The 19,106-nt window shown below is 43.5% G+C and overlaps 1 protein-coding gene across 1 annotated transcript in view; it reads right to left on the minus strand.

Annotated features, from left to right (window-relative positions):
- The window catches only part of ZNRF2 (zinc and ring finger 2), a 53,056-nt gene extending 38,030 nt beyond the window's left edge, over positions 1 to 15,026 (minus strand). Inside the window, exon 1 of the mRNA XM_084282962.1 lies at positions 14,156 to 15,026. Within this exon, the coding sequence (XP_084139088.1) occupies positions 14,156 to 14,669 (514 nt within the window). The 5' untranslated portion in view covers positions 14,670 to 15,026. The remainder of the gene's footprint in view (positions 1 to 14,155) is intronic.
- Positions 15,027 to 19,106: the final 4,080 nt, after the last annotated feature.

Here is a 19,106-nt window from a genome sequence, read left to right on the forward strand (position 1 = left end):
TAAAGAGAAAGGAAAAAGGTCACTGAAGTATTTACAAACCCCGTTTTCACACATGAATCAGAGTATTACTGTGTTTTCCATCGCGGCCTTGAAAGCTATTAAGTGAAATTAAATATTTACATGTTTTGTTCTTTTCCCCCCTACGCAAAAGATGGATCTTATCTTGTTACCTCAGCACCGCCGGACGCAAAACTATATTTTTTTTTTTTCACAAGTAAATATTTCAGAACCCCAGCTTGTAGGTTTTCACCTCTCGTCAAGAAAAACTAACGTTATTTCCAAAGGCTAGCCTCTGGCGAGCCTCCTGCTGCTCAAGCCTTCTCCCTAACCCTAACTCCCAATGTATGCGGTTGGCAGTCCTCGAAACCCCTCCGGCTGCTCCTGTGCTCAGCAAATGGCCGCCACTGAGGTGAGGGCCCTCCAGCAGCCTCTTGCTGGTGGGGTCCCAATGTGTCGTTTGGGTATAGGTGCTGAATGGACACCAGACACCAGCACCGGCCCTGTCCCGAGGCCCTCAAGGGCCCAAGGCCCTGGGCGAGCTCTCCATGACAGCCCCCAGACACTAAGCACAGCCCCACAGTGAGGAAACCGATGGTTGTAGGGACACTGAAGAACGTCTTCTGCAGGTCCTTCCAGAACCAAGCCCTTTCAGTGGGCTTTACGCTTGGTCTTTAGGCAATGTTCACCACTTAAAGAAGCAAAGGCGTTACTTTCTGTTTGTGCAAAGGACGACGAGACATATAGGGGCATAAAGCCACTGCAAACCGCCTCCACTTCCAGGGCCAACTTGCATAGGATGTCACAGCCGTACTTCGGTCTGTGTCACGGGAAGTCCTCGCAGCCCCAGACGCTTTCAGTTTTACAACCCAACCACAGCCAGCTCCCATGTTCGTACAGGAAGAAACAGCTTCGAGTTTACCAGCTAGCACAAACAGTAATGCCACACAACTCCCTAAGCACGTTTATTTTTAACAAATTCTGTTATCCATCAATCCTCCTGAATCTTTCTAGGCAGACAGTCAGTCGGTGACAGAAACTGCAGCTTCAGTGTTTCAACACAGTTACTTGGTTGTTAAATGTTGTCTGCCTCATTACCATCCTGGTCCTTCTTTGTCAGACATCTAGCAAATGAGAGCTTTCTACAAGCCTGTTACAAAGAAATTTAATTTAAAAATAAAAATGAGATACTAAGCCCTACCAGCTTTCAGCTACATTTCAAGACTCTACACACTGTTTAAATTATATCTAATAACTAGAAAGAGTCAAGTATAATTACAGAGGAAAAAGAGCCCTTGACATTTGTAATGAAGAGAACTATGTTAATAAAAATGCACCAATTTGCAAGTGATGCATTCAAAATTGGGAACCGGCAGTGAAACAGTAGGAGGAACTTGCTTATTAGGGAAAGTTTTCCAGTGGTAACATTAATTGTCAAACTGAAACTCAGAAGTAATGAGGTGGCTTTCCATTAAGACATGAGCAAAGAATAGATGATCATCATCTGCTCAGAACGGACTAAACCTAGCTGATCACTGCAGTACTGGGAAGCAGCTGTTAACCTCAAGGTATCTTCAAGTCCTATAACCACCAAAGAGACCTTCATCCACACATTATCATTACTTAAATCTATTCCTGTAACCCCTTTCGTGTACCTGTTTTAGGGAAAAAGACATTATATGCCTACTAACCTAAAAACAATCATGAAAATTCATCTACAACATTGAGAGAAAGGCCTGTTGCTTTCCAGTACACCATGAGAAAGGAAAACGCGGTGTTTAAGTACTGTATACAACATGAGCAGACTATAGAGCTGACAAAGTATCTTTCCTCTCTTCTTATCCCTCCATGGACAAGTACTTTTGGGGATATTCCTAAACCTCACTTGGAGGGTCCATTTTTTATACAGTTTGTTGGCTTTCAGAGTTAGAAAGGCACCATTAAAATTAGCTTACAATTTAGAACTTCCTGGAAAGGGACTAGAAATGTCTTAATTTCAAGGGTGAATGCCGAGATTACAAAATAGTTCCTTTCATGTAAGCAGAAGAAAGAATTCTTGTCAGTGACATATGACAATTCCTGACAAATGGGATTACGCTCTTCAAGGCAGATTTGCGTGTACACCCAAAATTTTGCACGTGCAAGACTCACAGACTTAGTTACAGCTGTCCTCACAGTGTTTTAGCTGTTCAAGTATCTTAAAAACATTATACCTAGTATGTTTATCACTGACTGAAAGAAAACAAAGGTAAATATTTTAGAGATAAAATACAATAGGGAAAATGCAAGAAAAACAAGGTATTGACTTGATGCTTTCCTTCCCTTCGTAACTGTGCATCAAATTTAACATGACAGAAATTGACTTACAACTGTGTCATTTGGTAAATTTGTACGTTTGGAAGGCATAAACAGAAAACTGATAGGATTAGGATTTCATGTGTTGACACTTGAATTCCAGGCCTTCATGACTCGTGCTGTATGTACACACACGTACCCAGTTGGATCTCTGAGGAAGCAAGTTTAATCAAAATAATTTTTAATTGTGTGCATTTCAAAAATATTGCTAACAAAAAGGAAATGTTACACGGCAATTTTTAAGCTAGGGGAAATGCAAGTTAGAAAAACTGAAGATAAGAAAATACCAAAAAATTGATACCCTAAAATAAAGAATTTCATCAAAATGACCTCTCTTCTTCTTGATGTACAAGTTAAGGATTTTAGTGTATTTCTCTCCAGCATTCCTCCCCCATTAAAACTAGGGGTACAGATTAAAAGAAAACATATATATATGTATATATATATAAAATACCCCAAATTATTTCTTTCTACAGGGGAAAGAAAAAGTTCTGAACTAATACACTTTCCTTTTTATTTCATTTTAAACAAAGGAACAATTTAAAATCTGGCTAAATTAGTATTTCTGCAGATTTATTTTTTTTGTTCCCAACAGCACTTCCATATTGGTGTTTAAGCTAAATGACTCATCCACACAGAAAACTTCAATAGGGCAGAAAAAGGGAAATAAAAAAGGGGAGGCTCTCAATAAGCTATACAGACATGGCTTTTGTGTGTTAAGGACCACAGTTTAAGAAATTGGAAAACATTTGTATTAGCACACTCACAGCTGTGCACCCTGATTCCCCCCAAAAAACAGTAATATAACGAACACCACCATTCCATACAGGTATTTTCCTCCTCCTCTTTCTTGCTTACCAATTTGGTGTATTTTTACAGGACTCCCCTTTGAAGCTAACGTTTTCTGGGGTGCTTACGTTTTTCACTCAATTTCATTCTGAATCTTTGTGGATAGAGTCAGGCCAGCCGCATTTGATACAAACATTTGATGTTAACATATTTCAAAGACTGTTTGCATGCTATGGCTAACAGAGTTTCAGAATTAAGAACAGGCTACTGCAGGACACAGCTGTTAAACAGCTGAGCAAGTCCAAATCCATGACAGGACAAGGACGAAAAATAAGAGACCTTAGCGATGAATCTTATAAAATTAGTATAGTTTTGTAGCACTTGTTCTCAGAATATTTTACAATCATCACAGTTAAATCAAGTAGAGACATTTTACTACTTGCAGGCAATTAAGAGTCTTCCTCATGTTGACAAATTATGCATCACTTTTGCTTGTCTAACCTGCAAGCAAAGAGAAGAACCTGAATATCCCTAAATTTATAGCATCTCACGTGGACCAGAATACCTTCAGGTTTCCCATTCCCATCTCTTTATATCAGAGCTGCAGCTAGAGAGATTTCCAGTATTAAAAGGCAGCTACATTAGCCCAGCACCCTTTTTCTCAGCATAGCTATGAAGCCAGAAGTACCACCAAACTGACAATGTGGCCATGGAGCTTTTCAGACTTGAAAAGCCAACAGCATTCAATGCCACATGCTATGCTGTCATTCAAAACCATGCTTACACCTGCCACTTTCATTAGTTAACTAATGAACTATCGTCACAATTGAGGAGATGGGAAAAATAAAATTATCTGTGGATAGTAAAATGCAAATGCCACCACTCCAGCACACTTTTTGGATACTTTTGGCTACTCCTAGCTTTGCTGTGGAGTGCATGTTTTGCACCAGCAAAATATCATGATAAAATATAAAATTTGTATGCCAATATTTTCATCAGTATGTTAAAATTCAGCTAAAATGGAGGTCAATATCATTAAAACACTATTAAAAATCAAGCAACAACGACACATAAGCAAGTATTTTGCAGAGAAAGACTGCCGTGTCTGTGACAACAAACATAAGGCAAGCCATAGTGAACATTTATAAAGACTGTTCAGAGTATTTTTTTTTCCAAGTGTTGAGAAGAATCCTTAGGAAAGAACTTAGAGAAATTCATTCCCACTGACTTTTCTAGTGCTACTAAAAGCAAGGACTGCAGCAGAACCACTGGAAATGTTTTGTTCTCTCACTTAATAGAAAAAACAGGCAAATACTTGATGAGTTTTATAAAAAATTCAGCCAGTAGTCAAAGTTACCTTGCCCAAAGATTAAAGATGGCCAGATCCTTAAAGAGAGTCAATAGGGGGCAGAATTTAAAAACTATGGTGCTTTTGACAGACAACCACTCCAAGACCTTAGGTTTCATGACAGCATAAGCTTGATCCTATCCACACGGATAAGGCAATCTCAACAGTGCTGTCAGCCCAAGTGGTCTTCATAAAGCCTAGTTCCTAGTCCACTTTTCACAGATCAACAGCTGTCATGAACACATTAAACTGCTTAATGTCAAGAAATGGCGTAACGCAAGCTTAAAACTCTTTTGAACTTTTCTGAAAGCAAAATGTTCAATCATTAAAGACATTTAGAAGGTTGATTGCTAGCACGACAGACACCTGTAGACAAAAAGTCACAACATAGCCACCAAGCCCACTAGAAAACCAAAATAAGAAGGCTTGCCCTCCGGCTCCAAACGTGTTGATCATTTCCTTTTGACTCCATCAGCTGAATGCAACTGCGTGCCTCACAAGTGGAGAGGCACAGCGGGGAGACAAAGGAGAGCCGAACACGTCATCTCCCGCACTTGCGCAACACAAGCCCCAGTATTTGCTTTAGCCATCTTATTTCTTTGTTTGCAGCAGAACCAGCCCCACGTTTGCGATGAACACTTCCTCCACTCCCTCAACCGCATGAGTCGCTGGATCTTGGACTTATCGAGCACACAAAAGCCAGTTTATTTTAGCACGTGCTTTATTATGCTAGCAATATAATCTGTATTTCCTCTAAACTGAAAGCTATTTCAGCATTATAGTTTCCTTCAAAAACATTTTAAACGCTTTGGCTTTTCACATCCATGATTACAAAGGAGCCCAGTTTCATCGGTCTTTGAAATGTTATCAGTCACAAAACAGACAAATTCATGGATATGAGACATTTGGATATAAACTAATCCAAGGCTGAACTGACGGAGAAACACAATTAAATCTCACTGAAGAGCAATACAGTTTGGTACTTAAAAAGCCAAGCAATTGCTGTACACTTGTCATCTAGTATCTAAATGTTAGGACAGCTGAATTAAACATTCAAAAGGAATTTCTTTCATAGCATGCAGCCCTTTACATACATGAATTTCAGGCTGTTTTCATTGGCATGTGGATCCAGGAATCATTTTCTCATCAACCAACAACAGCTTTATGGCTTTATTGTGATGGTGGAGTACATACATGACGCATTAAATATATAGAAGTAGTTTTACAATTGCATTTTATTATTTTGGAACTGCAATACGTTAATAAATCCACACAGCTTTAACAAAAGGGTTAGGGCTTTTGTTGGTTTTTGGTTTGTTTTTAAAGTCAGACAAGCAATCTACTTGGCATACATTTTATACTGACCTGAATATCGAAAGCAAACTAGTATCTATCCACACTGATCTGACTGCCTCTAACAACTATACCCATATGCAAATAACAGGGATAGGAAAGCTAACCCTAATCAGCCACTGAGGTTGCAAAATCACAATGCTGAGAAACGAAAGGAAAGGTGTAATGCACAACCCTATCTTTGGACAGTTCACACCTAAGCCCAGTAATACCGTCTTTCAGCACCCTTCTTCAAAATCACCTCTGAAGATGAATCATGGTTATCCGGAGGCAGAGGCTGCAGGAGCCCTGAGTCACTTGCTGCACAGGCTTCATATCCAACATCCAGAATGCAGATGTGTGATTTTTACACTCATTCTTGGCAAAGAATAGCAAAACTCCCAAGGAAAGGGCCAGCAAATCGAGTATGGCATCTTATGCTACTTCAGTCACCCTTGACGGTGCAATTAAGACTGAGAAGAAAGAAGACAGCCTGCTGGTGAAAGCAGTTAAATGACCAGAGCGCTGCATTTTGTTACTGCCGCCAGTCTTTATACTCCGGAGATCCTCGACCATTACCTCTGAAATTTACTTAACTGACAGTGCACTGCCCTATCTGGTAGGGCCACAGGATCTTCTGAAGCCAGGCAGGATTCCCTTCCATGCCCACGCTCAGGACTCAGGTAGGAGTGATGCTGTTTCAGTCCACAAGAAATAAAAACTCAGGATAGCCGCAGAAATCAGGATTCAATGGTGGCGTGATTTTCAGGGCACTGTACAGTGCCCTGCAGAGATTCTTGGCAGGGAGACAGTTGATTTTGTAAGTTTTCTGAAAGACTATCACCAGATTGGTCCAGTTTTCATTAAAAAATAAAGTATTTTCAGATTCTCAAAATACTGTCTCTGTGTTCTAGGAGCGTGCACAAAGCACGTCAGGGCTGACTTCTTTTTGGCTGCACATGGAAAACTTTACCAGTTTTAAATTCCTTTCATGAGGGCCACAGCTATTAGTGTGCACTATGACACAGTTTTTATTTTAGGAGTACAGAAGAACTGCATTTAGGTTACGCTTGGCAAAATTCAGCACAAATCCATCCTTCATTTTGGTGTCAAATTCAATATCCTAAGACAGATGCATCTATATTTTAACGAACCACAGCTCTCCCCTCGTCCTGCACTGAGTCTTAATAATTTCAAAAAACATGTTGGAAATGCCTTAGCTATATTTCAACTCAAGCAAATGTATGTACACCTATACTTCAGGAAAAAAAAAAAATAAATCCAGGAGAATCATAACTAAAGCTTCATTTGTCTCCAGAGAATAGCCATTATGCATGTTCAGGCAACGTGCTAGCACTGACATAGCAAAGAATGTAATCACCTAGCATTGATAATGCTCCAGATGCTCAGCTAACCTCTCACATCCAACAACTCCACCTTCAATTCTTGAAACAGTAATGAAATCACAGTATAAATCAACCTGACACAGGGACTAATTATGGCAGCCCAGCTAGGAAGCGTTTTGGAACACCACTAGTTTCAAAAAACATTTAGAGCCGGTGTTGCTAAATAATTGCTTTATATAAGTGACACTCGGTATGGAAAGCCAAATAAATTGTAACAGCTCATTTTTTTCTTGCCATTATTCTTAGGTGAATTTATTATAAGTTACTAGAAGACATGCAAAGTGCATGCCAGATGAGAACTCTGTATTTATAGCACGCTAAAGTCAGTCAGCAAACAGAATCTCCTAAAAATATCCACAATGGTATGCAGCACGCCCGCTCTTTGGGGACTGCTCAGTCTGCGGTGGTCTGAATTTTAGACAGAGCACACAAGGACGAAGAAAACACCCAGGTAGGTCAATTCCTGGAGGAGTATACGAGTAACGGAGGCGATTCACATACAACACTATTAATTCTGTTTGGCAGGCACTCAAACATCCCAAGCCCTACAAGACTTCCCTGTGTGCTTCCTGATCTCTCCAGGTCAATACGATGCAATTTACACGCAGGGCACAGAAGCGTGCACCCAGGCTGAACAAGCCTCATTCCTACTGTGGCTTAGCCTCCCATTTTTGCAGGTGTCAGGAATCTGAAGCCTATCAAATAACAGGCACCAGAGAGCTCTGGATGCACGCTGAGACATCCTTGAGAGAGTCATGATGACGATCATTTACAAAGAAAGGTGGCCTTGGGAACTCAGGCATTTGCTTAGGAGATAATTAAGAAGAGAGTAGAAAGCAAAAATAATTTCTTGTATGCATATGAAATGCTGTTCTGGTTTTACTCAGGTTATTTTTTTTTAAAGCATAAATCATTTGTTTTTGATTTCCGAGGTGCATGCCTTTAAAGATATTCCAAAAATAAAACCCCTTAGCAATCAGAGGTTTCTCGCTCCTCCTTTGCACAGGTTCAAGGACAACACATTCCTTTACCACAGTAAATGGACACAATCTGTAGAAACGAACACAGGTCTCTCCTGAAACTAATTAAAACATTAACGAGCAGTAGACACGCTGCAGAAAAATCTTGAAAATAATATAAATTTGGTTCATGCATCTGCAAATAGCAGGGAGAACCTCCCCAAAAACCTCGGTGACATTGTTCCAAAACTGAAAGTTTTGAGCAAGACTAAAACAGCAAATCAAGAACATTTACATGATGAACTTCTCCGTGAACAGCTGGCAAGAAGAGGAGAGAATGTACTCAAGCAGATGGGTAGGCAACGTGTTTTAAAAATAGGTTCGAATTTTTAGCAGTGACAAAAGGCTTTCTTCACAAGACAAAGAAATGCCTTGGAAGGTTGTTGGAGTGGAGTCTGCAATTACGTGAGAGAACGCAAGGAGAGACACGCTGTCAGGATATCACGGCTGGATTAGAAGAAATTAAAGAGGAAGGCCTTGTTTGAACTGGCACTCCAAAGGCTCGGTCAGGTGTTAGCGCCGTCTTGATAGCCAAAAGAAATATTTATATATGGCATTACAATTAAGCCAGCTTCCCTTTCTTCAGATCATTAACTATTTAAGTTTCTTCCCTAAACGCAGTACTGCCATTCTTATTATTTGGCTTCTCCTAACACCTTTTGTTTACCAGGCAGGAGATCTCTCATCATTGCAGAGCCCTGGCTCCCTCTTCATCTGAAGGAAACCAAAAACAGGTCCCAAGGGCTTCACTAGAGCTGCTGGCAGATCCAGACACTGCTCCTTTAGTTCTTTTAGCTCATTTGTCTGGACATGTAACATTTGAGACTAAAAGCACTCTTTGAGCTGGGGCAAGTGGTGGCAGACCTTCTACTTCTTTTTTCTTGTCCCCCATCTGCTCCTTAGGAGCGTTTGTGCCCCTGCTGCTCACTATATGTAAGCTGGAACAACAGCAGAGCCCACTAAATACAGAAGAGAAAGACCCTAAAAAGGGATCAGATTCCCCAAAGCCATCTGTCATAAAAAATATTCAGGAACTCCTTATCATTCGATTTGTCCTTGGACTGCTTTCCTAGCACAATGAATTTTTATTATTGTATTTTTTTTAACCTGCACTGTAGTTAATGGGATGCTAATACGTTTCCAAAACCCTTCATCTGATTGAAACATCTTCAATAACTGCTAACAAGACTCTTCTCTTTCACTTTGGAGTCAACTCGTAGGTATAACTGAAGAGAAAATGAGGCACACATCTATCTCCCTCACAATCTGTGGTTGTTGTGAAGGTGCGTGCATCTGTACAGACATGTCTGTATTTCTCCCAACTTGCAAACCTGTCTCAATTTTAGCCTTCTTCTACAATCAGCAGAAATCAGTCAGCCTTTCATAGTTATTGCTCTCATTTCCCAAAGAGGACAAACATGGATGTTATTGTGTTTCACTGCTGCAGCCAAGTGAAGAGGAAGAAATCAAAACAGCCCCTTAGTTTTCACTGTACTGCATCTTGGAAGACCTATGAACAGCAAGAGCAAGACTATCTGAAAACACACATGGGATTTTTTTTGTGTGTTTACAACTGCAAACAGCAGTGTTACCATATCTCTAAAGAAAGAGAGAGTTTGTATGGAAAAGCAATAACTTATTAGACAAAAACCTTACAATCCTTCCTCACTCTGAATGGTTGGGAAGTAATTTAGAGAAGTGTATCTTGTACTGAATATCTGCTGGCCTTCCTCAAACATTAAAAAACAGGGTGAAGCTTCAACAGCAAGTCTCACTGCTTCTAAAATGCTACACACACACACAGATGAAGGAGGATATCCCAAATAGTCTCATAGCAAAGCATGCTTCCCAACACTTTTCCCAAGTTAGGGGGGGGCAAAGACATCAGAGCTACAGCTTTGGCTGGCGAAACAGGAACAGCACTGAAATCTGAAGTGTTTAAGTTTCACACTCGTGGTTTCGCAAAGCAACTGAACTTGCATGACACTGGGAGAGAAGGGCAAGGAAGTGACCAGAAGATACTTGATGCCCAAAAAAAAGGTGTGAGAAAGATGAAAGGAACCTTCTTCCATAGCAAGGAGAAGTCATTCATTGCCTCCACCAGCTATTGTTGCAGTCAAACACTACTATAAAACACATACAAGATACTACCCATACAGCATTACATACATTCAGTGGCTGGCAATAAATCCTGCACTGTAAGATACTTCATGAAATAGCCTGATAATTATTTGGCTTGAGTAGAATGCAACAAACTTCCTTCCCCTAATAAAGTTGGAGAGAAGCAACCTAACATCTGAATTATTACTCCAAGTCTTGAAGCAGGCCTGAAAGATGTCAACAGTTGTATCTGAAATTATATATTTAAAACCTGTCTATATATGCACATCATATAAAATTGTGTATGATTGTATGTAAGACAACATGAGGTTTTGTATAACACTTCACTGCTCAATCAACCTTAATGAAGAACTGATGTGGAAAATTTTTAAAAAACATTTGTTTTCTACAGCTGGATTCTTACATATTTGTTTCTACGAGAAATCACAAAGAAGTATGTCTTTATTCTTGCCTTCTCTCAATGCCCTCAAGAAGCAATTTAAATCTGAACACTCCAAGTGTATTTCTAGCAGGTGATTTCACCAGGAATTCTCCCTGTTGTGACCACCCAGAAATAGGATCACGAACATAAAGGGGGCTCTAAGGAGCTGTCAGCATTTCAAGTGACAGAAGTAGCACACCAGCAGTTACCCAAAACAAAGAAAATTCTGTGAGATGGTCCAGTTTGAGCCAATTGTGGCACGTGTCATTGACAAAAAGAGGCTACATTACAACTACAGCAGTAGCTTCGCTGTAGTGGTGACAGTCGATGAAGAAATACTGCCTCGAAACAGAGTGGAAAAACGAAATTAACCGTGGATCCCAAGGCCACCTCTTTTACAGGCTGCTCTTAGAGAAGTAAGCATGTTTACTTTGGGGCAGGGAGAGAGGGGAAGTCCTATCTGTGGAGGACCAGAGCAGGAAGATACTGGTCACAGCTCCACAGTTATCACCCTACAGGCGCCGTGTCCCCTTGGACATCACGCGCAGGCCTGGCCCCTATGTCTGGGAGCACCATAAAGTCTTAGGAAATTTGGCCCTCGCTCTGCTTTCTGCCCTCAGCTTCCCCCAGGAGTGCTTGTCACACATTCAACTATGTTGCATGGGTTTCTTTTGGTTTTATTCTGTGGGACCAAGGCCTCAAGTTGTCAGCAAACCCAGCTCTGAGCTAACACGTACTGTGCATGGCCGTATTTCCTCCATTACACTCTGACCCTAAGGCCTGCCAGGACCACAAGGCCCTCAGAGCCAGAAGAGGCTGCCCTAACTACGACCTAACTACGACTAGACAGACTACTACAAGTAGGTAGACTCCTACCGAAGGAACAGAGCAGCTAACTCATCATACTTTCCCATACTTTAACGTCCCACATCATAATACCTTCTATTTTCTAGCACATTAATGGCATATTAATAAGCACTGTATAGGCTTCAGTGTGCTACGCTACAGAATTAATATTTATACATTACTTCTGTATGCAAAGCTGCTCAGTAAAAGTGACAATGGATTGTAATTCACTAATGGCAAATTAATTACAGTAATCTAACTAATGTAACGCCCACGCACCGCTGATTGATGAAGCCAAGCAGTATGCCTGAAAACACAAAGAGCCAAAGATTCAGTGCAACTTGTTGAAGTTACTCTTGCTCTTCTTTAATTTGAATAGAATTGCTGTGCTAATTCTCGAAATTAATTGAGGCAGTTTTCAAGACAAAAAGGAACAATTCAGTCAATTTGCAAGTTACAACACAAGGGAGGGAACTTCAAGCATGCATTTAATACACAAGTTAAATGCCAGATACCACACCTAGACAAGCTTGAGCTAGTTACCATCAGGACAAAAACAATCCTTCAAGTTATTTTTCACCATGCTGATGCTACCAATTTGTGATCTTCAGTGGGGCTACTCATTCCAAGCACTACTTGTTATGAGGAATCAGGAAGACAGACACAAAGCATGCAACTAGATCAGGATGCCTACATTCAATGTGACGTGGAGTTGTATCACTGATATCACAGAATATTTAAATTGAGGGGGAAAAAAAGAAGTGTTTCAAGTAAGGCTTTTTTCCACAAGTATCGCAGTATTATGATTAAACAGCTACTCACCCTGATAGGAAATACTAAGATTTTTAGAACACGAAAAAATAGAGCATTTATGATCATCTCATGACCACCAAAGGACAGTGCATTTTAACACTTGCTACCCAAAACCTCAACATATGGCATTCCTTATTCATTAGTGAGTAGATGAAGAGCATGCGCCTCTCCTGGTGCTTTTCCTCCTGCACCAGCAGAAGCAACAAGCTCTGCATCATCTCAGCCCCTATCCTCTTTAATATTCCAATTTCAGAGATTTGTGAAAGACAAAATATGCTGTAGTACAGCAACTAACACATTTTGACCTGTCATAGAAAAGCATAATCAGAGTTACCCTGAAGAGACCCTCCTGCATCTGAACAGTTTCCTAGATTGCTGCTCCTTGTCAGTGCACTCATATTTAATCCAGTCCCTCCTTGCAGCAAGTCGGGTTGTGAGACAACAGTAAAGCAGGGAGAAGAAATAAGTTCTTCCTCTGAGCAAGAACTGCCTACACGTTTTAATGATTCCCTCGTGCTTAGTACGAACCGCACAAGCCAGCGATAGGGCATCCTTTCATCACTGAAAGGAACGCATGTACCTTCTTCCCGCAAGCTACTGCGATGCTATAGCGAGCACCCCTGCAACAAAGCACTACTATTCGGCAGCTTGGTACTATGAGAACAGTTGTTTTCTCTCTTAAGGGCAAATACTCCTTCATTATGATAGGGCTTGACAGCTCTCTGTTGTGTCCAACCAGTGCGCTGGGAGGAGACGGTTTCAGACCCAGGCAGGAACAGCTCTGATGCCTCCAGGTCAGCACAGCAGCGATGGATGGAGGCTGGCACGTGACAGCAGCCCTGCGCTCCCCGCAAGGCTCGGACCGAAGGCACTCCTGCCTTGGCTACCAACAGGTCGCCTTACAGAGAAGAAAAAAACCCAGTCGGCTGCAGACGGCATTCACAAACCCATTAATTGAAATACAGCAACGGGGAAATTTCACATTAACCCTCCACCTTCCAAAAATAAAGCTTTTTTTTTGGAGGCTGGTTGGTAGTTACAACACGTATCTTCTCTGATATGCATTAGATTTATGGAAAGAGTGAATCCGTTAAAAAAAAAAAGGCAAAAAGGTCACCTTGGACCTTAATGTTTGACTTGTAGGAACAATGACCTTTAAATAAGCAGCACCCGAAGCACTCTGCAACTTCCGTGCTGAGTGTTTCTGACTTCAAGGTAAAGAACCCAGGTGGTGAAACGCAAACCTAATTCATCTAAACAGTGCAGGAAAGACAAAAAGACTGCTCTGGGTTTAGTGTGAGTCTTTAGAGGGCCTCTGCTTCTTGGTGAATTTGGGGTGGCTTCGCCTCCTGCCTCAACACCTTGCTCCTGTCTCTGCGAGGCTGCTCCCCGGAGCCGTGGACAGCGCTGTGCCCTGAGAGGCACAGAGCGAGGCACAGAGCTGCTGCTCTGCTCTGTTAGGGGGGGTAAAATAAATACAGAAACTTTTTGAGCTTCTGCTTTCCCTCGCCTTCCCCAGGGCCTCAGCGCGCCCCGCAAGCGGAACGGGCAGCTCCTAACGGGCAACTGCAGCGGGTCGGGGGCAGGCACATGATCCAATTAAACCCTAATTATGTAAGCAGCCGGCGAGAGCATTTACACAGCCACCGGCTCTGCGCTCCCCCCAAACCCCCCCCCCCCCCCCCCAAAAAAAACCCTTTTCCCTTACCTCCGAACAGGTGCGGCGAGAGGTGCGCGGGCAGCGAGCCGATGACGAGCCGGGGTCCCCCGGAGCCACCTCCACCTCCACCACCCCCGGAGCCAGCACCGGAGCCTCCGCCTCCCCCGGGGGCTCTCTCCCGGCCGCCTTCCTCCGGGGTGCTGCTGACCGAGTCCTGCGAGCCGTAGGGGCCGCTGCTGTGGGGGATGCTGAAGGCGGGCTGCGCTGCGCGGCTCCCGGCGCTGCTGGAAGCAGCAGCAGCAGCAGCAGCAGCGGCGGCTCCCAGGGACCTGCTGCGGGGCGCCGACCCCGCGGCTCCCCCCGGGGCTGCGGCTGCCGCTGCCGAGCCGCCGGGAGCGGCGTGAGGAGCCGGAGCCGCTGCCGAGTGAGCCGCCCGCCCGCCGCCGCCGCCCGCCGCCCTCCCGTTAGTGCTGGAGGAGGAGGAGGAGGAGGGCAGGTCCCCGCCCGAGTACGCCCGGGTGCGGCCGTTGGCGGCGGTCGGGCTGCTCTGCTTCGCCCCCATGGTCCCTCGGCTGCCCTTCTCCTCCGCCTCCTCCTCCTCCTCCTCCTCCTTCCCGGCGGCGCTGGGAGTCCGGCCCCGGCGGGGGCGCTGCGAGGAGCGGGGAGGGGAGCAGGCGAGCTCGGCGGCGGCTGCTGCTGCTGCTGGCTGCGGGGAGGCGAGAGCCGCCCGCCGCGATCCGGCTCAGCGGGCGGCCCCGGCGCGGACTCGGCGGCGCCACCATGAGCTGCTCGGCACGGCGCTGGCTGCCCCAGAGCGGCGGCACCGACCCGCTGCTGCCTCTGCTGCTGCTGCTGCTGCCGCTGCCACCGCCATCCTCCGCCGCCCAGCTCTGAACAGGGCACCGGCGGCGGCAGCAGCGCCGGCCCCGAGGCCGCCCGCCCAGCGCCCTGTGCCTGTGGCGAGGGAGGCGGGACGGGACGGGACGGGGCGGGCAGGGCGGCGCAGCCGCTCCTCCGCTCCCTGTCGCCATGCTGGGGGCGGCACCGCTGCCGGCCCTCCTCACGCCGCCAGCGAGCTGCTGGGGGTTGTGGGCTGCTGCCCGCCGCCAGGTGCCACACACCACCCCAGGACTCGGCCCTACAGTCTGGGTAGCACCCATCTATTCTACAGTTACCACAGTAAAATAAACCAGCACCTTAATCCAGACACAAAGCACCGCTCTGGTGCACCTGAGGATGCTCGCTCAGACGTGAACAAGCACACAGGCCTCCCTTTTCCCCCTCCTTTCCCCATCTCTGTTACACCTGCGTGCAGCTGGAGCTGACACTTGGGGATGTGGTTTACTGGGTGACACTGGTGGTTGGACCAGATGGTCTTGGAGGGCTTTTCCAACCCTCATAATTCTGTGCTTCCATGATTTATCTATTTTTTGGCGTCAGTGCGGCTCACAGTGCAGTTTGCCAGAACAGGTACCACCGCTTGGGATGGCAGAGGAGGTTACCAACACTAACTACTCATTCCCACACTGGTTTCCTGAATGGCTGAGCTGCTTTGCAAGTAATCCAAACCCTGTTCAGAGGATCCTGCTGTGAACTGTTGCTGGTTTCAGTACGAGGCAGCGATTCTGCAGCTGTCTCATGGACAGGTTGTTCGTGGGGCAGGGCAGACACCTGGGGTCAATAATGTGCTGTCCCATGCTATGCCATCCCCACTTGTGAATGATAAGCTAAAGTCTCTGCTAGCAAGGGGAGATACCCCAAGGTAGACCAAGCATGGTCATTTTCTAGCTCAGTTTCCTAAAGAAAGTGTGATCATGCTATCTGCTATACCACCAGTTCCTTTTGAAACCCTTGGACAGCTTGAGCCAAATCTCTCAGAGATGCCAACAGTGTAGAAAACAAGCAGTCATGCAGAAGATACCTTCTACGTGATAGAGATCCTATTAATGTTCCCACAGAAGGAAAAGCTACAATCGGAGTAGTTGCTTGATCCCAAGAATCCAGATGGGCAAAGGATGTTGCAGACATGACTGATAATTTCTGCCCCTCACTTAACACTCATTGCATGTTCAGCCCTATCAGAGAAGGTTTAGAGGACAATGTGTTAACAGGGTTATGGAGTTCTTAAAATTCCCACTAGTGAGTAGTAGTGGAGCTGGCTGGCTGGTAGGATAAGCAGCATTTTGAAAATGCTGCATTGCTACACGGTACCGTCTGTAATTTCCCTACAGTGGCTCTAAGGGTTGAGCAGGTATTAAATACAGATTTTATTTGGCTATGACTAACCTTTTATTCAGTTTAGAATTAAATAGTAAAGCCTATGGGGGGAAAAAAGCCCTCAAGACATCCAAAGAGTTATTCAGTGTTACAGTCAGCAAATTACCTTTAACAGCACAGAATATTTCACAGAAGAGAAGTCAGCTGCAGAAAGCAAGTCACAACAACAGGACAGCCCTGTCTCCTTCTCAGAGAGCATTCAGAGAGCACTCAGATGTGATTTTCTTTCTTTTCTTTCTTTGGCTTCCATGCATTTCAGGCATTTAAATTTAATATTTGCAGATCTCTCACTATCAAGTGTGAATCTAAACAGGACCCATACCTCAGAGAATGCCTACATCTTCAGAAAAGTGATGTGGCATGCTTCTGAGCCAGCTTTCTCCCCTCCATCCTTCCTGGTCCCTCTTGTAAATGATTGAATAGAATTTCTTCTGTGTATGGAAATTTGCTCTCTATAGCCAATAGTACAGTTAGGTTTTCAAACTAATGTTTCTTCTAACAAATGACTCCACAAGCACCAAGTCCTGTAGAGGCAAGTACCTGGCACTGTAGCTTCCACCCATTTGTTCATTAATATGCTCCAGAAGTAGTTTGCATAAAATTTTCAATTTCCTACCCAGCACAGAAAATAATCACTGGCAAGAGGAAACAGTGCAAAGAGAAAGCAGAACATATTGCCGCTGACCAAATTTCCATAGATCTCTGGGACTCGGCGGAAAGTACATAGCTGTATGAAAATTAACTTCCACGGGCCTATGTGGATGAATGCTCTTATTATTCCTGTAGAAACATATCTAGGGAATCTTATTCGTAATTAAATAAGCACAAAGTAGGCACTAGCCTTCTTGTTCCTTGTCCAGGATACTGGAAAAATTACTGGTTTAGACAGGCAGATACACTTGCTGTTCTTTGTTGTAAGCTGTATACCTCCATTTTAGTTCTGGTTGCACTACCTTGTCTATCAGCAACTGAAAATAATAAGCTTGTTTCTTCACCAGTTTCCTTAAAAATACCAAGTGGCAGGTGTGCCCTAAGAACACAAAATTGGCTATAAGTTCATAACATTGCACATCTTGGAAACCGTGTGCTGTATAAATGGAACAGGGTCTGAATTTTGGTTAACGGTGAGCTGTGCTGATGGATCATCCTCCCTCTCCCCTCCTACTCACTTTGGTGTCTTTTATAGGGTGACTACAACAATGTTTGAAGGAAGGTTTCATCTCTGGCAAAAGCATCTGACCCTGGTCTGAAAAAGCCAGCTGGAAGTTCAAATTCTGTTTAGAGTGAATCAGGTAGTCCTTTTTGATGGACAGTGGTTAAAAAAACAATAGAAAACATAACATAGATTTTAATTTTCAAGTAACTAAGATGGGCTCCTAGTAGGACATGGGGAAACAAGATTTTCTGTTCAGATACCAAACTAGGGGTGCATGCTGTGGTTGGAAAAGATCAGCGAGGTTTTTACATTACTGTACATTGCAGGTGTTTAAAACAAATCACACTGCACAACAACTCTCCACAGATAGTGAAAGCTGTGTTCAGTTGCTCAAACAGAAAGCAAAACAGAACTGTTTCATCCCTGTAAAATACGAGTTCTGTAAAATACACATGCCTTGCATCTGCAGGTCGTTTAAGCCATCTGGCTGACCAAACTGTCTTCAGGTATGTTCACATCTCTATGCTAAAAGATAAAGGCCCTGTATTGGTATTAGTGTATCTCCAGCTGGTAGCTGGTCTCCTGAAATATGTAGCAGACCTTACTATTCAATATCTTAGGTTTTTATTTGCACTGAGTAACACTTTATTCATGTTGGTTTTAATCCTGCAAAGATTTATGCATATGCTTACACTGTTGCAGTAAAAACAGTCCTGCACTATGCTGTCATCAGTCTTCACCAAATAATAATAAAAAACCTAAGCAACTCTGAAAGTCTTTCCAGGTTTGGGTCCTAAAATTATTCTGGAAATATGCGGTTACTTATGTTTTCAATGTGAGGAAGTTTATCCTTGTTTTTATAGATATTGTGTTTAGAACCTTCTGCCTTTTGTTTGAAGTTTATGCTTTTCTGAAGTTTCTGTCACACCATAAACAATATGCTGTATTTTGTACACTGGAGTCACCCATGTGGAAAGATAATGTTCACCAAAAAAAGATAACCTAGCCTTAAAAATAAATGAACATTGTTCCTTGTCTTACAGATCGACCATTTTGTACAGGAAGAAATACGTGGAAATAATCGACTTGAAGAAATGGCAATTTGTGCTGTGCATGTCACTACATCTGCTATGAAGTAGCATGATAAGAAATACGCTTTAGTCTAACAATTCTAATGGGCAAGTGTATTCACCATAATAATTTCTAAACTGTTCTCCATTCAGAGTTGGATTATTGGAGCCAGTGAGTACCACAGTACTCACCAAGGCCAAATGCCATTCACTTGAATTTGCCATTTGAGTGCATAATCAGACAGTAACTGGTTCTCCAATAAACTGCATTAGTTCTACTTGTTAGTTTTTGTTTGTTTGTTTGTTTGTTTTTTGTTATCATCTTTGCATGTAGTATCCCATTGTATATACTTCCTAACCTTTCATGCATCTAGAGGCCCCCCCCAGTGCTGTATTTCTTCAAAAGCTACAGCACAGACCTCTTTTGTTATGTTCTCAAGGAATAACTGAAGACAAGTAGTGGCTTAGACCATGCTCATCCCTACACTAAAGGCGT

This window comes from Netta rufina (genome assembly GCF_964035555.1).
Source record: "Netta rufina genome assembly, chromosome: 2".
Taxonomy (NCBI): Eukaryota; Metazoa; Chordata; class Aves; order Anseriformes; family Anatidae; genus Netta; species Netta rufina.